The 16,339-nt window shown below is 46.8% G+C and overlaps 4 protein-coding genes across 4 annotated transcripts; all 4 read right to left on the bottom strand.

The window, feature by feature from the left end:
- Window positions 1-462: 462 nt before the first annotated feature.
- Window positions 463-918, bottom strand: C922_02827 (hypothetical protein; the record flags this gene model as incomplete). The annotated part of the gene is made up of 1 exon (XM_008818426.1): window positions 463-918. The coding sequence occupies one exon, from the start codon at window positions 916-918 to the stop codon at window positions 463-465; it is 456 nt and encodes a 151-aa protein (XP_008816648.1).
- Window positions 919-2,616: 1,698 nt separating this feature from the next.
- C922_02826 (hypothetical protein) lies at window positions 2,617-5,767 on the bottom strand (the record flags this gene model as incomplete). Its single annotated transcript, XM_008818425.1, has 6 exons — window positions 2,617-2,801; window positions 3,019-4,184; window positions 4,319-4,842; window positions 5,007-5,062; window positions 5,211-5,369; window positions 5,704-5,767. The coding sequence occupies 6 exons, from the start codon at window positions 5,765-5,767 to the stop codon at window positions 2,617-2,619; spliced, it is 2,154 nt and encodes a 717-aa protein (XP_008816647.1).
- A 2,057-nt stretch (window positions 5,768-7,824) lies between these two features.
- C922_02825 (hypothetical protein) lies at window positions 7,825-11,491 on the bottom strand (the record flags this gene model as incomplete). Its single annotated transcript, XM_008818424.1, has 4 exons — window positions 7,825-10,112; window positions 10,292-10,426; window positions 10,600-11,106; window positions 11,458-11,491. 4 exons carry the CDS (start codon window positions 11,489-11,491, stop codon window positions 7,825-7,827), a joined length of 2,964 nt encoding a protein of 987 aa, XP_008816646.1.
- Window positions 11,492-12,578: 1,087 nt separating this feature from the next.
- C922_02824 (hypothetical protein) lies at window positions 12,579-16,339 on the bottom strand (the record flags this gene model as incomplete). Its single annotated transcript, XM_008818423.1, has 4 exons — window positions 12,579-14,725; window positions 14,841-14,981; window positions 15,234-15,995; window positions 16,303-16,339. The coding sequence occupies 4 exons, from the start codon at window positions 16,337-16,339 to the stop codon at window positions 12,579-12,581; spliced, it is 3,087 nt and encodes a 1,028-aa protein (XP_008816645.1).

Genomic DNA, 16,339 nt, shown 5'->3' with positions numbered 1-16,339 from the left:
TTTTTTGTGCACATATGAGAGATGAGCATCCGATTGGCCTCTGCTTTTATTTGAAGTTCGAGGTGGCTCCTCGGAGAGAAGGCACCCTGCATCAAACAAGCCATTAGACGTGGCCACTCTGCGTAGGGAAGTCCCCCCGAATTCGTCCTTCGTCATTCATTATTTGTTGATGACTGTCCACTTCGCACTGCACACTTCTTGCTTCTTCACAAAAAAAAAATCATTGCGGAGGTCTATAATGGGGAGGAAATATTTCCTCTCATTGCGTTTCCTTTATTAGAACATTTGACACGTTAAACGGTTGGACAAAATTGACGAGAGGGTTATGTCCCTTCGAGCTGTCTTCACCTGGGCATGCGGCAATCATTCTTCCGTGGTCTTAGCAGCGACGTTCGAACGGTGGCCTTCGAATGGTGGCCTTCCAATGGCAGCCTCCGTTTGCCTGCTAACCCCATGGGCCACTTAAAGAAGCTTGACATCAAACGAGTTGCCACAGGAACACTTGGATGAGAGGTTCGGAATGTTCTCGAGGACGAACTTCTTTGCAATGAGATTATTGGTGTAGTCTATTTTGGAGTTCCTCAGCATTTCCGCCGCCCCTTTGTCAATGACTACGAGGCACTCTCTATTATAAACGACTAACTCCTTCTCCTGTATGTTTGTTTTATCGATTAGAGAAAAGGAATATTGGAAGCCTGAGCATCCCCCAGCTTCTACGGATACCTTCAACGCTTTTGAGTTTTTATACTTCAAATTGATTTGTTTCATTTTGTTGATTGCGTCACTGGTGAGCTGGATAATTTGATTGGTCGTATTCGATTCGGTACTTTCACCTTTGGGGGTTGAGCCATAGGCCATCTTCTTAATGAGGGCGCTCCGAGATTTCGGCGCCAGGTTTGCCTTTAACAAGTGGAACATTTTCCCCTTCAAGTGGATTGGACAACCTGTTTGGGCTTGCACAAGTCGGGACAGACGCACGTGTATGTGGGTAGATAACCCTCAGCAGTGTCCATTAGCCCTCTTCCATTTATTGCTCTACAAAGGGGGGCGTTGATAAACTTCTTTGCTTCTTGTCCGACTGAGATGTAACGCTGATATGACTTCGATTGGGGTATCTCGCAAGGGGAAGCAGCGAAGACCGTTTTAACAAACGAGGAGGAAAATAAAAAAAAAAAAAATGGTCCCATTAAAATGTGATAAAATGTGGTGCCAACCCTATGTTTATCCTCACCGCATCAGTCGGTCGCTCGAGGCGTACGTGATGTGCCCGCGCCTACGGAGGAAGGGAACTTCGCAAAAGGGGTTAACCTGCGAACCTTCCCGAGAAAAGGCATGGTACACGACATTACATCGGTAAGTACACATGCGCACATACCATACATCGTGCGAGTAACAACTTTTTCAAATTCACAGGGGGAGAGGGAAAAAATTCGAAGAGGCGCGCAGCACATTTGCAGTTAAAGAAGGGCAGTGTGGCAGTGATAGTGGCGGTGGCAGGGGCAGCGGCAGGGGAAGATGTTTCGAATTTTTCGGATATTCCGGATGTTTCCCCAAGCGGCCACTATGCTGTGATAATTTCCCTGGGCAATTTTTCCCTCGCGCAAAAATCGGGGGAAGAAAAATCGCGCCCTACACGCATGTCGTTGCTTCAAAACAGATGGCCAAAAAAAGCGGCGAAAAACGGGGGGGAAGCGGGAAAATGCCGCACCCCTGCTTCACTAAAGATAACCGCCTGCATAAGAAAACGCTTTAATTCTTTCTCCACTTTTTTCCCCATTCGTTAAACCAAACTGAGTGGAAATCTTATCAAGTGGATCAATAACGCCACAAAGGTGCCAACGTGCAGACGTGTATTCTTTTCCTTTTTTTCCCAACCTTTCTTTTCAACCCTTTTTGTACATCCCCCCGGAAAGGTGTGTTGCTGGACAATTACGCCCATGTACGTTGTACGCCCGTTAGCGAAGAACGGTTGGTCACCCCCAGGGGCGGAGGAGGTGGAATTCCACAAATCAAATGAGATTGAGCCCAATGAGTGGATTGCGACGAGGTAACCTAAGTCGAAATGAAAATATAGCGGCCACCTCTAAGATAAGCAAAAACAGCGCGTGAAAAAAAATAACATAAAAAATGACATAAGAGATAACAAAAAAAAGTGACATAAAAAATAACATAAAAAAAAAACCCGTGCGGTATTCACACCATGAGTCTATTAAACAACAGCACTGGGAGATTCCCCACGACAGCGCGCCATAATGTTAGTTGTGGGTGTGAAGTGCGTCACGGGGTGTAGAAAAAAATGTGGAAAATCGTTACGCGTGTGCAGTGGAGCAAAAATGGGTGCCGCGGTAATGGCCAAGGAAAAAGTTTTCGGACGGAGGGCCATCTTGGGCTTACATGTTGGGCAGCGGGCTAAGGAAATGAAGGTGTCACGGATACGCCAAGGGGGGAAACGCGAAGCAACGAAAAGTAAAATTGAACTGATTATTTGGAACGTCGAACAAAGTGATCATTTTGTGGCATTTTTTTCTTTTTTTTTTCTTTATTTTTTTATTTTTCCCATTTTGGTGCTATCCAAACCGCGCTGCCACACACACAGTTGGGGAGAATATGCCTCCCTTATTCCATGCCACAGTAAACGCATTTATAGTTCTCAGCATAGCGCATAAGGCACCTCCCAACGGACGTATAATGGCTGCACAGGTCAATATACTTATGGCAGTTGTTCCTACAGGAGACGTCCGCTAGAGAATTCAGGGAGTACGTCCGCAGGCAGGAGTTCCTCTCCTTGTACTCGTCTTTTCCTGCATAGGTGTAAGAAGTGGTGAGGGGTATGAAGTGGTGAGGTGTAGGAAGTGGTAAGGTGTAGGAAGTGGTGAGGTGTAAGAAGTGGTGAGAAGTCTTGCGGAGGGCGACGAATCGGTGAGGGGGGTCGGCCAAGTGGTGAAGTACGCCACGGCTCCACGGTGTCACCGTTCCACCACTCCACCGCCGCACCGCTTCTCCCCTCAGGAGGCCTACTTCTCATGTAGATGTCCCGCCTGAAGTGTGTATCCCCAATTTTTAGGAGGAGAGTGGTCTTGAAAACCTTGCGGCGGATCATGTTTCCGCGGTTGTCATTCATGCCCGCGTCGCCGCGTTCCGAGTCTCCGCGTTCCGAGTCGCTGCGTTCCGCGTCGTTGTCATTATCCTTGTATGGGTCGACGTAGTCCCTCTCGAATGGATTAAAAGGTGGCCAATCCCTCTTATCGCCATCATCGATCTCATTATTTTTAGGGTTATCAAACGGATTGTTATCTGCCCAACCATTGGGTTGGTCTCGTTCTTTATCCGATTTGTATGTCCTGGATGATCTCCTGTTTCTGTCCCTAGTGAAGTCGGAGTGGTTATACCTGGTTCTGTTATCCGTAGAGGCTAAATCGTCAGGAAGCGGTTTCGTAATTTTCTCCCCATTCATCCGGAGCATTAAAGGGAAGGCATTGCATAACACAGCACCGTTACAATTGGCAGGACCATACATGTCGACTTTAAAATTTCCTTTGTCACCCCAGTGAGAACCCCAACTGTTTCTAATTAACCAGTATGAACTTTTTTCTCCAGAAGGCTTCAAATAATCACCATACCCTATTAAGGCCAAGGCATGATCAGGGGATTGATTGTATTCGCAATTCATCATCACCTCCACTCCATCATGATCGAAACTTAACTTTTCGTTCACCTCCATGGAGACAAACAAGGCTCCCTGCTCTATTATGTAGTCCTTAATTAAGCTAATAAGCTCTTCCATCTTTCCACTCCTAGAATAGTCATGAAAGGAAATTTTGAAATACCCACGATAGATGTACCCATTCATAATTTTGGTTAGTGGGTTCACCTGATCCCACATGTTTGCCCAGTCCACACTGGACTGTGGACATTCTGCTCCTTTTAATGGCTCGTTGTATGGGACATCGTAGGAGGTAGGTAGCATCCTCGTCTTTTCTAAGGTTTCTAAGTAGTATGAGAGATGTCCCCCTTCCTTACAAATGTTATCATTGTAGTGGTGGAAGGCATTTTCTTGGTAGTCATCCGAGTGCCTGTTTTTGCAGAGCGTCACGTACTTGACGGAGGGCTCTGCGAATCCCAGGCCATTCCTGCACCGGTAGGCGGAGAACACTTGCGAGGAGGCGAAGGCCCAGCAGTTTCCGCTGAGGGGGGGAGAAGAATGGAGAGTAAGGAAGAAGCGTGCATTGGGTTAGCCACCTACGCGGAAGGAAACGTCCGTCGAGTTAGCCTCGTTAGCCACCCACGCAGCATCGTGTCTCTACTCGTCCCGACTTACCATGTGCCCTGGTTGAGGACCCGGATGCTATTCTCACACTCGTTGGGGTCCGAGAACCTGTCGCAGAATTGCCGGTTGCAGTTCGATTTGTAACTGTAAAGGGAGCTCATCAGCGACTTCACCTGGTACGGCTTGAAGAGCTTTCTCTCGGGTATGATGCCCACCGAAGGAACATCGTTGTCCTTGTACCCCGCCCTATCCTTTGTCCACTCTCCTGGATCTTTCAAACACAAGGCTGGGTTCTTCAGTGAGTTAGTAATATGTTCCATGTTATTACTCTCATGTATGTACATACTAACAATTCTGTGGATGGATTTTTCCACCTCTTCGGCACTTGCCTGGGTGTGCTTCTTTGCATTTTCATAGTTGTCGTTAAAATTAGAGTACAAACAGAGCTGCATGATTTTCTTGTGGAAGTCTTCATTCGTGTCTTCTGTTCCAGGCACTGCATTTCTCTGCCTCTCGAGTGATAACTTTACCACCTCAGAAATAAGATCATCCACTTTGTCCTCCGTTAGGTAGTCCTATGAGGGGCGAACGATGTGAAGCGACCGATATGAAGTGACCGGTGTGAATAGACACGCATGACTTCATTTCCACCTTGCCACGTGCCCAGGTTTGGACTAAGAATGGTCATTCCTAATGCAACTCTTTCGCTCGTAATTTTTTCATAATGATGATCCCTTACATGGTCCTTCATCTCCACGAAGGTTCCCTTCTCCCTGGAGGTCTGCAGAAAATTTTCTAAAAGGGTAAGAAGGCGAAAAAGGTGCGTGTGGTTTCTGGGGGGGGGATTCAAAAGAGGGGTACACCTGTAGGATGGTATACTGACGGGATGATGGCTGCGCAGGTGCAGATCGCTGCTATGGAGAAGATCATTCCCCTTGCGAACCTGTATGGTGAATGCAAGGCGGAATTTTGTAGTACTTCTCCTCGCATTCGACACACTTGGCCAAGTTGTTAGTCCCTGATAAGAAGCAATTTCGTAAGGCTATGTGACATATTTTGCAGTGCTCTATACCGAAGCAGTTGACTACAATGTTGGACTTGACTGCGTTGGTGAGAGAAGAAGCCGGGGAGGGGGGGAAAGGGCAACATGTTTTCGGTTCGAAATTGGCAGTTTGAGGTTGTGCGCATGGAGGGGGTTCATTAGTGAACGCAGGAGTCATGCACAACAGAAAGCACAGCAATGGTGGCGTGAACAAATGGCGCTCATCAAACAGAAGGGGGAAGTAGCAAACTGGAAGAATCCACACAGACGTATGTGTATGTACGTGTATTCGTCTGTCCCTCTGTCCATTCGTCCCTGTGCGTGCGTGGCCGCATGATGAAGGACGAGGCTCAGCGAAGGACGTAAAAACGCCTACAGACTGTGGGGACCCTACCTCGCTTCACCAAATGGGCAACCAGAGCGAACAGGACGCACTGCGCAATCTGATTTATCTTCATCGTAGACAGGGGTGAATAACGGGTAAAGCTTTTTTGTGTAATGATCGGACTTGTCCGGTTGAGCTTCTCCTTTGATGAGGGGTGATGATTCTTTGTGTTAACTGGCGAGGGGGTCACGAGAAGCAGAAGGTTTTCGTCCGGGTGAAGTGTCACACGGGCGTCAGTCAGACTTAGAACAAGTGGTAAAGATGTTACCAGTTTGCAAAGAGGTATGTTTTAAAAAGGAAAGAAACGAAAACGATAGAACAGACGCAGCGAATAAAACGAACTTAATTAACACAACGGACGTAATGGAAGCAGCGAATTTAGCGTAGTAAACTTAATCAGCGAAGCCAACTTAATCGACGCAGCTAATGCAACCAACGCAACAGACTAGCTTCCGACCGTGCGGGGGTTCGGCTTTCTTTACAGCCGCGAGGATGATCCCCGTCTGTGCTTCCTTCAAGGAGGCCCTCGTTGCAGGAAGTAAATCGGGCAAGACGGACACGTACACATGGGCATTCCTACACGCATGTGCAATCGCCACTCAGCTGTACGTTTTCCGCCATGCTCACATGAAAAGGTGGACCTATGTTACACAATACTGCAGCCTGGACGGCACATGTGTGAAACGGTGAATGAGAAGGAAGATCCCCTATCAATCGTACGCGTGCAACCAACGGAATCAGGAGGTGTTACTGCAGTTAACATGATGATGTAGACATGCGAACATGTGTTACACACAAAGTTCATGTGATGAGGAATTTGCCTCGAGCAGAAACTTTTTTTCTTTCTTTTTCTGTTTCTTATATATATAATGTCAGCCCCCTATTGGAAATAACTGTCTTGGTGTGAAAATGAATCATCCTCATGGGTTAACGGTTGGTCCAGAATTTTCATCAGGGTGAAGCCATGCACTGCGTGCAACGCGTTTGATTCGATCAGCTCCCTGGACCATTTCTGAGCCATTTTTAGTCATTTTTGGCCATTCTAGCCATTCTTAGCCAATTTTTTTTTTTTTCTTCTTCCCAACTGCATGCAGCTCACAGTTACGTCAGAACACCCAGAAGAAACATCATTCCTTGCAAGTTCTTGCCTTGTTGAGGGAAATAATTTCAAAACCTGTTAACCTTACAATTTCAATTTTGCAGAAATGGGCATCCGAAAAATTAAGAAGTGGGAAGGTCTTGAACGCCAAGACAAGACCCACACTCATAAGATTAATTCTGCTTACTCCGAGACTCACACTTGGAAAAAAAAAAAAAAATAAAAAAATAAATGAACAAATAAATAAACAAATAAATAAATTCCCAAGCAGGAGGATCTACACATAAACCCTTGCGTAATAGGTAACCTTTCCATTGAGGATCTTCCCGCAGTGTTCATTTGGTACCCCACTCGCCATTCATATACACACAAATAACGGGACGGCACGTATCTATTCCAGATGTGCACACAAAAGTTAGATGCTAAGATAAACCCAGAGGGGGATATGCGCATGATGATGCTGACATAACGGCGTCCATGCCTGTTTACACTTGTAAATACCCACGCCGGGTATAAGCCCCATCCCCTGACGCACGTTCAGTCGATTAGCTTGGAAAGGGGAAAGCGTAAGTTACAGCCAACTGTGCGTAATTTTCACCTCCGATAAACCCTTCCCCATGCGTGCATCTTTTCCCAATTGGGAAAAATAAAGGGCAACACAGCTGCGTTCACAATTTTATAACTCTTCATTTGGTAGTCCTCTTAAGTGGGAAAAAAAAAGAAAAAAAAAAAAAACTTCTAACATGTGTAGCGCATGGTGCGGAAAAGTACACACTGGAGTGGCTCCTCGTTGGTATATTTGCCCAAATGGGGATATTAAAAAAAAGGAAAATGCCGTTAGGCCCCCACGCAACCACATGAGCCGAAAATTAACATCAAAATGGAGCGACGCGAAAGGGCGAACTGCGTAGACGCGGTTGCGCTTGGGAAGGCTACCCCCTGATGTTCCGCAACACCCAGTAGTGGCGCCCTCTCCAGAAAACCTCAACCGTCGCAACCGCCGCGACCATCGCGGTTACTTTTGAACGGATCTACACGCTGCAAAATATGCAGTTACTCCCCGTGTACATCTTAGTTAAGCAGTAACCAGGGGAGTAGTGCCCCCTGCAGGAGTTCCAGTTCTTGAGGCAGAATTGGGTGCACTCCTCGCGCCCCTTCCCGTCCCTTGCGTAGCTCCTGGAGCAGCTGTGCGAGCCTTCTATTTCTCTCAAACTGTCGTACCTCACGGTGGCCTTCGTCATTTTGGTCTCCTTCACATATTTTAAAATGTGCATGACTGGAATTTTCTTCTCGCCCGAGTTGTCCACGGGGGTGAGGGAGACTACACCCCCCACACGCTGGCCCTCCCCAGCCGTTACGTTCAGCGGAGTCACGTTTGGGGGGGAGGCAACTGCACCGATTTGTGGAGCAACTGCACCGATTTGCGGCGAAATTACACTCGTTTGTGGCGAAACTGGACTCATTTGTGACCCCATCGGGGCTACAATTCCTGCCTTGCCGCCCATCGCGGCATTTGCTTCGCTACCCTCTGCTCCGGGTTGAGCCCCGTTTTTAGCGGCCTCCGACGTGGGCGTCTCTGTCTGTCCTGTGACTACCGCTTGAAGGTCGACTAAGGAACCCCCCCCTGCTTGTCCCGCCTTACCGTCGACTAGGCCACCCCCCCCTGCTATTCCCCCCTTTCGGTTCTCAGAATGCTTCTTCCCATTAACAACTTTGTCGTAACTGACATAGAAGAGGCTGTGCAAGAAGTTCGGGACGTACTGGACAAAATATCTATAAAAGGACCGGTCTTCCTTCTTTGGGATTTCCACAATGCCCAAATCTATCTTAAAAACAACTGCCGTGTGAATGAAGTTCCGTTTGCATCCCTCCGGGCCATACATGTCTACCTTGAAGTTGCCTTCATCGCCCCAGTAGTATCCCCAGCTATTCCTAACAATCCAATATGATCTCTTCTTACCACCAAGACCAATGTAATTTCCGTAGCCAATAATGTTAGCAGCATGATCTGCATCATTATGTCCACATATGCTGTGCACAAATCGGCCATTCAAGTCGTAATCGATAACGTTCTCTGTTTTTATATAGATAATGGCGGATCCTTTGTTTTGAATCTCCCTCTTGAGGATATCAATGAAGAGATCTATATTGTATTGAAAACGCCTGCTTTCGTAGGCCACGTATCCATGTGTTTGGATCAAGTGATGAGGTCTCCCATGATACAACAGCCTGGTATTACCCCATAGGTTGGTCCACATGCTTCTTCTATTATAGGGGCAGGAGTTCCCAGCGTCGCTCCATCTGTAGGGGAGATCCGACTCCAGTGGTAAAAATCCTGTTTCTTTAACAATTTGAAGAAATTCCGTCGGGTTGGATCCAACTGTACAGATATCTTCTGACTTTCTCTTGGAGCAGTTGGCCACAAACAGAGCGGAGCTGCGGAAGTGCCCATACCCTCTCATGCACCTTATCGTTTCTACATGCAACTTAGAGGCAAAAATCCAACAGAGTCCACAATCCCCTTGTTCCTCTACCTCAATGTTTGAAATACAACTCGTTTTATCCTTCCATCTGTCACAGTATTCATTGTTACAATATTTACTTTTTTTAAAATACGGAGATTTAAATTTCATTTCGCTGGGGATCTTATTCAAATTTATGATTCCATTTGTATCTTTATCGAATACATCATCATCGTAGAGACTTTTTTCCTTCTCTATTTCTTGGAGCAGCTCTTCCGGTAGATACTCCTCTGTATTGTCTTCACTGTAGGGGATAGAATCCGGTAGTGTTAACCCCCTCTTATTAAGAATCCACTTGTCTATATGCTTCATACATATTGCTGCGTTTCTCAATTTGTCCTGAAGTCTGACGACATTTTCTTCTTTATGCATTCGTAACAGTCTGGTCAGATTTTTATACGTTTCTACTTCGTTCGCCAATTTGTGATTGTTAAGAGTGCCACTTGTGTCTACCTCCTTCATGAGTGTACAATAGTTGGCTAACTCTTTCTTCAAATTTGCGTCCACTTCCTCCAGGGTGATGAGTTCCTTCCTTTCGTCATCCGAGTCTGACTTATACACTGCCTTGAGAATTACATCTATGGATTCGATCAGTTTATGATCCGCAGATTGTGCCTCTTCCTCTTGAGCTTTAATGGGCGTATCTTTTTCGATAAACTCTTTTGCTTCCCTCGAGAGGTATTTGAAGCAGTCGCTGTCTTTGGCCATATTGTTCTCCAACAGGGTGCAGTGGTAGCAGTGTTCGATGTCCAGGCTGCCGCTGAGGAAGCACTTCGTCGCTACCGCGCTGCATTGGGCTGCGGGGAAGAGGCGAGTGAGGAGAGTTTTTCATTGGATGAGTCAGTGGAGCGATGGGATGAGATGCATGCAAGGGAATTCCTACGTGTCTGTTCATCCGTTGTAATAACAGAGGATCATCTCCACTCCTAGCCTCGCGTCTTCCCCTTATATCCCCCCTACTTGCCTGGGGACTCACCTGGAATGCTTCTATCGATATCGTAAATTTTGCTCTCGATTATCTTCGACTTGGTGTTGACCGAATGCACCTGAACGGAAGTGAAGGGCCTGTCCAGGGAAGGAAGTTTGTACTTCTTCACATCTTCCTTGTTGCCTATAAAGGGAGCAAAAGTGAACACATAAGATGAGAAAGCAACTCCGGAGCAGAAATAGGTTGATAACTTCCCCGCTCAGTGCACCATGTGTTGTAAAAAAAGGGAAGTGAATCTGCCTGCATTTTATCCGCCTCGCTGCTTTTCCTTTTTTTTTTTTTTTTTGCCTCCTAACCTGGAACTTCCCCAGTCACCTTCCACTTGAGCGTCAAGATATCATCTCTGGTATGCACGACGAGCTTGAAGTTGCTGTTCGCTCCCTTTTTGCAGTCATTCATCAGATTCCCTAGGTCTACTGATGTTATCGGTCCAAAGTTTGGTCTCAGCTGTATTTTGTTCTCAGCCGCGACCACATAAATCCATAGATGTGGCGAGAGGAACACTCTAAAGTGTGCCTTACACGAACCCGTAATTTTGATTCCATTAGAATGTTTCAACAGGGCTGATGTTATCTGTGTGTCTTGCTCCGAGGGATCCGCGGCCTGTATAGATGCTGCACCTGCAGATTTGGACTCGATGTCATTGGATTCTACGTCTGTACTTCTGGGAGGCAGAGCTGTCCCTCCAACTGAGGAAGAGGAATCGATCCCGTTCGCACTCGAAGTGGAAGACGGGTCTGCATCTTGGGAGGCCTTTCCAGGGACTGACACCGATGGGTCTCCAGCACTTTCCTCTGGACCCCCTCCTTGGGGGGGACTACATCTGTGGAGTTGTTGACCCACACCGGTCTCAGGCGGCCTATCACCTGCACAACGCGTTATGTGCGTGACCAGGGCCACATCTGGGAGGAATTAATCCAAAAAAAAAAGAGAAGAAGAAAAAAAAATATACATGAGTGTATGTCCACATGTGCGCATGTTTGTACATAGTAACAGTGTCTGTGGGGGGGGAGGATAAATTTACAACGCAGCCATTTGAGTGCCTAGTGTGGCGTCCGCAACGTCGCGGAGCAGGGTCAGACGCTCATGTTGGTAAAGTCATCGCTTGTCTCATTTTGTGGAATGGTTTAATTCCTTTTTTTTTCTCCCATTACATATTGTTAAAAGGAAGCAAAGGCAAGAAACCATTTCGTCCTACTGCCTTCAAACTAGATTCGTTGAGACTTCACATACACAGAAATGCATGCGCAGCTTAGATCTGCAGTTACACACTTGGCTTAACTTGTACGAAACATAACGGGAGTGTGTTGTTGCTCGGGAGCCAAAGGGGGGTATATGAGCACCTCTTGGCTCGTTCGTCCCAGTCTGGTTGCAATATGGGAGCAGTAATTTTCCACTTTTGTTACTCCTACTTGGCTGTTATTGTTATTTTTTCTTTTTTCCCTGCCGTGTGTACTGTTGCCTGTTCAAATTCGGTTCGCCAAAAGAAATGATCTGTAACTTTTTTTTTCCCCCGGTGCACTAGAGGTCTCACGAGTTTACCCCTCGGTGGTGACGCTCCAATTAGGCAAGAAAGATGCTACTTTTGGTCGGCTCCCTCCCCAAACGGGGAAAATAGTTTGCACCATTATATTAAAGCAGGACCGATCGAGGATGTCCTGTTCACCAGAATAGAGAGGTATGGCCCCCGCATCACCCCTGTCTTCACCTCCCTTGCAATGTGTAACGCGCACATCTGCACACTACGGAGCGAGTCCACGACAAATTCGGGCCCTGTATTTTGTTTGACTTTTCCGATGTGTGCTATCTCCCCTTCGCAGGGGAAGCGGCACACATCAGATGATTCATCTACGTCGACCACCTGGAAGGATATAAAAAAATAACTCATTTTATGTTTCATCACAAGGGCCTTTTGTTTTCCTACCCCTCTGAAGCACAGACGACTGAAGTGTGAGTGGGCCGAAACGCCACCCGAGAGGAAGCCCAACACGCGACCAAACGCTCAAAAAGGGTGAAATCAATTTAAGCTTACTAGCACGTAAGCGTGCACATAACTACGTTGTCTCTATGTTTATCAAAATGAAACGCCACTGAGGGAAATTATTTTAAAGTGCGAAAAAAAAATCACAAGGATCCTTTCGAAGGACCGCTAATTAAACATATGCTTATGTTTACTAAAAAAAAAAAAGTTGGAAAATGGGAAGCCGCGAAAAAGGGGCGGGTTAACAATTTGGAGCTGCGTTTCTGAATGGAGCTGCGTTTCTGCGCGCCCACCTCACACGTAGCAGAAGTAGCAGTTGCCGCCGCTGTACAACTTGGTTAGGCAATACCCAGGAGAGTAGTGGTTCTTGCAGCTGTTCCAGTTTTCCTCACAGAAGACTTTGCATTCGTCCATCTTGTCTGGGTTCTTCGAATGAGCCCTTGCGCAGCTGTGGTCATTTTGCGTGTCGCTTATATTATCATACTTTACCAATCCTCGCACAACTTTGGACTTATCAATATGCTTCAGCACGTGTAGTATTTGAATTTTTTTCTCTGCGGATGAGCTGGGCTTGGCACTTTGGGGAGGTACACTGGAATGCACGCCAGAAGCTTCCCCCGAAGAGATACCCTCGGTGGCGGCGCCTGCATCTTGGCCTGAAATTTTCTTCTTATTTTGGCCCTTCCTCCACCTGGAGCCATTACCACTGCTACTATCAGTACCCTTACCGCCACTACGCTTGCCATTAGCCTTTTCACTACCACTATGATTACCACTACCACCGTGGTCGTTGCTTCGGTCCTTCTGGAAGACGTTCTTCTCCTCGTCATCCGCCTCATCATCGTAGTTGTTAAAGTAGAGACTGTGAAAGAAGTCCGAGCTATGTTTGGGGAAGTAGGTATGGTTCAGGTCGACGTCCTTATTTGGGATATCAATAGGACCCAAGTTCAACTTAAAAACGATAGCGGTGTGAATAAAATTATATCTGCATCCCTCTGGTCCAAGCATGTCCACTTTGAAGGTTCCTTCATTGCCCCAGTAGTACCCCCAGCTGTTTCTAATAATCCAGTAGGACCTCTTCACCCCATCGGTATTGATGTAGTTACCATACCCCACGATGTTAGCTGCATGGTCAGGAATTTTATCACCACAGATGTTGTGTACCCCTCTGCCGTTAAAATCGTATCCAATTACGTCCTTCGTTTTGATGTAAATAATGACGGAGCCTTTATTTTGCACCTCCCGTTTTATCAAGTCTATGAATACGTGCATGTTGTCCCTAAAGTGCGGGCTCCGATAAGAGATGAATCCTTTGTAGCTCATTAAATGTCCATAAATCTTATGAAACAGTAACTTGCTATTGCCCCATAGGTTGATCCAATTTTCCTTTGGCTGGGGACACTCATTTTCGGCGTTTTTGTGGAGATAAGGGTGATCGGATTCAAGGGGCAAGAATCCTGTGTCCTGTACAATCTGGAGGAACTCTATAGGATTGGATCCCACGTCACAGATCTGTTTTCGGTTCCTTTTGGAGCAGTTTGCCACGTACAAAGCGGAGATACGGAAGTGACCGTACCCTCTCATGCACCTGATTGTCTCTAAGTGCAACTTAGATGCGAACACCCAGCAGAGACCACAGTTTCCTTGATCTTCCACTTCGATGCTCGAAATGCAACTCGTTTTATCCTTCCATCTGTCACAATACTCGTAATTGCAGTACTTGCTATTTTTAAAGTAAGGAGACCTTAATTTTAACTCCTTTCCCGCTTTGACCAAATCGACGGTGCCGTCTTCATCCTTCCTGTACATTTCCTGATCGAGCAGTTTATTTTGCCCTAGAAGTTCTTGTTCCTCGTCTTCGTCCACTTCGGTAGGGCTCCCCTCAAGCGAAGACATTTCCTTCCCCTCCGGAAGCAATAATCCTCGTTTGTTTTTAACCCATTCATCTACATTCTTCAAACATATTGCCGTGTTGCGTAGCTTATCCTGCAGCGTGATAATGTTCTCTTTGGGGTGCATACTGAGAAGTCTAATCATATTGTTAAATATGTCGACCTCGTTTCCCAGATCGTAATTTTCTAGAGTGCCCTTATCGTCCATTTCTTTTAGAAGTTTGCAGTAGTTTAGCAGTTCTGCCTTCAACACGTCATCAAAGTCATCCATAGTGATGAGCACCTTCTTCTTATTCACCGTGTCCACTTTGTAGATGTTTTTTAGGATGATATCGATGGATTCGGTGATCTCATATTCCTTCGGATTCATATCTTCTTGCCCCTTCACTTTTGCATTTTCGTGCTTCTCTTGCAAGTCCTTCGATATGTAATTGAAGCACTCCTTGGAGGGCGAGTCGACGCCCTGAATCAGAAGCGTGCACTGGTAGCACTGGTCGATGTTCACGTTTCCGTTTAGGAAGCACTCCGTTGCGATGGAGTTGCACTTGTCTGGATAAGCGGCGTGGATAAAGGGCGTGAATACGCGGTGTGAATGCATCGTGTGTATAAACGACACGATCGTGCGTGTTTCATGACGGCACCTCTCCTCGCACGGGGAACTCACCCGGAATGTCCGCCTCCAGAGCGTAGTTTTTACTCTCGATAAACCCCGCCTTCACGTCCGCCGTATACACCTGTATCGAGGTGAACGGGCGCTCCAGCTGCGGGATTTTGAACTTTCGCACGTCCGCCTTGGTGCTGGCCGCTGCAAAGGAGGTAGGTAGAATTAAAGATCAGCTGTATTAGGGAAGCTCATCAGACTGATGCACCTGCGTGAGGCACACAAGAGGTGTAGAGTCCAACGCGGTGCGCGAGCGAGCAATCTTAAAAAGGGAGCATCCAAATTGCGCGTTCAATTTGTCTCTCTTTGGGGGGAAGTGCTTCAAACAGGCATGGCCTGCTGCGCAACGAACAGCACCCCTGATGCGCCTTGGCACCGCTGCCCCGACTAAGTTACCCGAGGCATTCGTCGCTGAAGATGGAAGCACCTTCCACTTGATGGTCAAGACATTATCCTTCAGGTAAAGAATCAGCTTGAAGTTCTTCCCTTCCTCGCACTTATTCACGACGTCATCGGCGTATTCAAAATCCACCCTCGTGTTATCATCGAAGAGGGACTCTATCTGGATAGTGGAGTTCTTTGTTAAGGCATAGATTAGGATATGTGGTACTAGGTACACTCGAAAGTAGGACCCACACAAACCTGTAACTTTCACCCCCTTGTGGTTTTTTAATAAGGCTGATTCTACTTGCTGTGGGCCTTTAAGGGGGCCAATCCATTTGGTTGTATTTCCTCTAAACATGTCTACTGCTCTTTGGTGACCTTTCGGTGTTACTCCAGGGGCGGATGGTTTCGTCTGTGAATCCCCACCTAAAGGAATAACTGTGTGCTCCTCTTTCTTTCCACTGGAGGTGCTGCTCCCTCCAGTAGTGTTATTGCTCGATGGGGGAGAGCCAGCTGTTGTCGCTCCCACTTGGTCTTTACTGCCCGCACTTTCATTCTTAGACCCCTCGCCTTCTAAATTGGGGGGAATACTAAACGATATAGTTTTGGTTGGAAAAGCTGTCTCATCATTATTGGATCCATCACTTGGGGGCTTGCCTTCCGAAGGAGGGGAGGAGTTATTCCTGCCTCCACTTGTTCCTGTGTTACCCTCCTGAGTTACATTGTGTACTTTATTCGTTTCGCATATGGTGACATTTGTACTAGTCAAGAGGGCTGCATGGGAAAAAAAAAAATGAAAAAAAGGGTGAACGTAGGCAAAAAAGGGGGTTTCATGTTGGCTAGCCCCAAATGGCTGCTTCGCCACACATAGGTTTCATTCGTGAATACACCCCTCTTCGTACGATTATGTGACCCACGGCATGCACTTGTCACACATCGAACTTTTATTTTGGAGAAATTTCTTGGCCACACAACTTTCGATACGGTCGAAATACATGTACATGCAGTGACATGCAGCGACACCCATCCAATATGTTTGTTATAGCTTTGGACTCTTCCCCCCATTCCCCTCCTCAAGTACCTATAATGAGAAGGAGCGCCACAGGTAGTTTTATCAT

The sequence above is a fragment of the Plasmodium inui genome (assembly GCF_000524495.1).
Source record: "Plasmodium inui San Antonio 1 unplaced genomic scaffold supercont1.10, whole genome shotgun sequence".
NCBI lineage: Eukaryota > Apicomplexa > Aconoidasida > Haemosporida > Plasmodiidae > Plasmodium > Plasmodium inui.
Note: the sequence above shows the minus strand (reverse complement) of the source record. Positions and strands in the feature narration are given on the sequence as shown.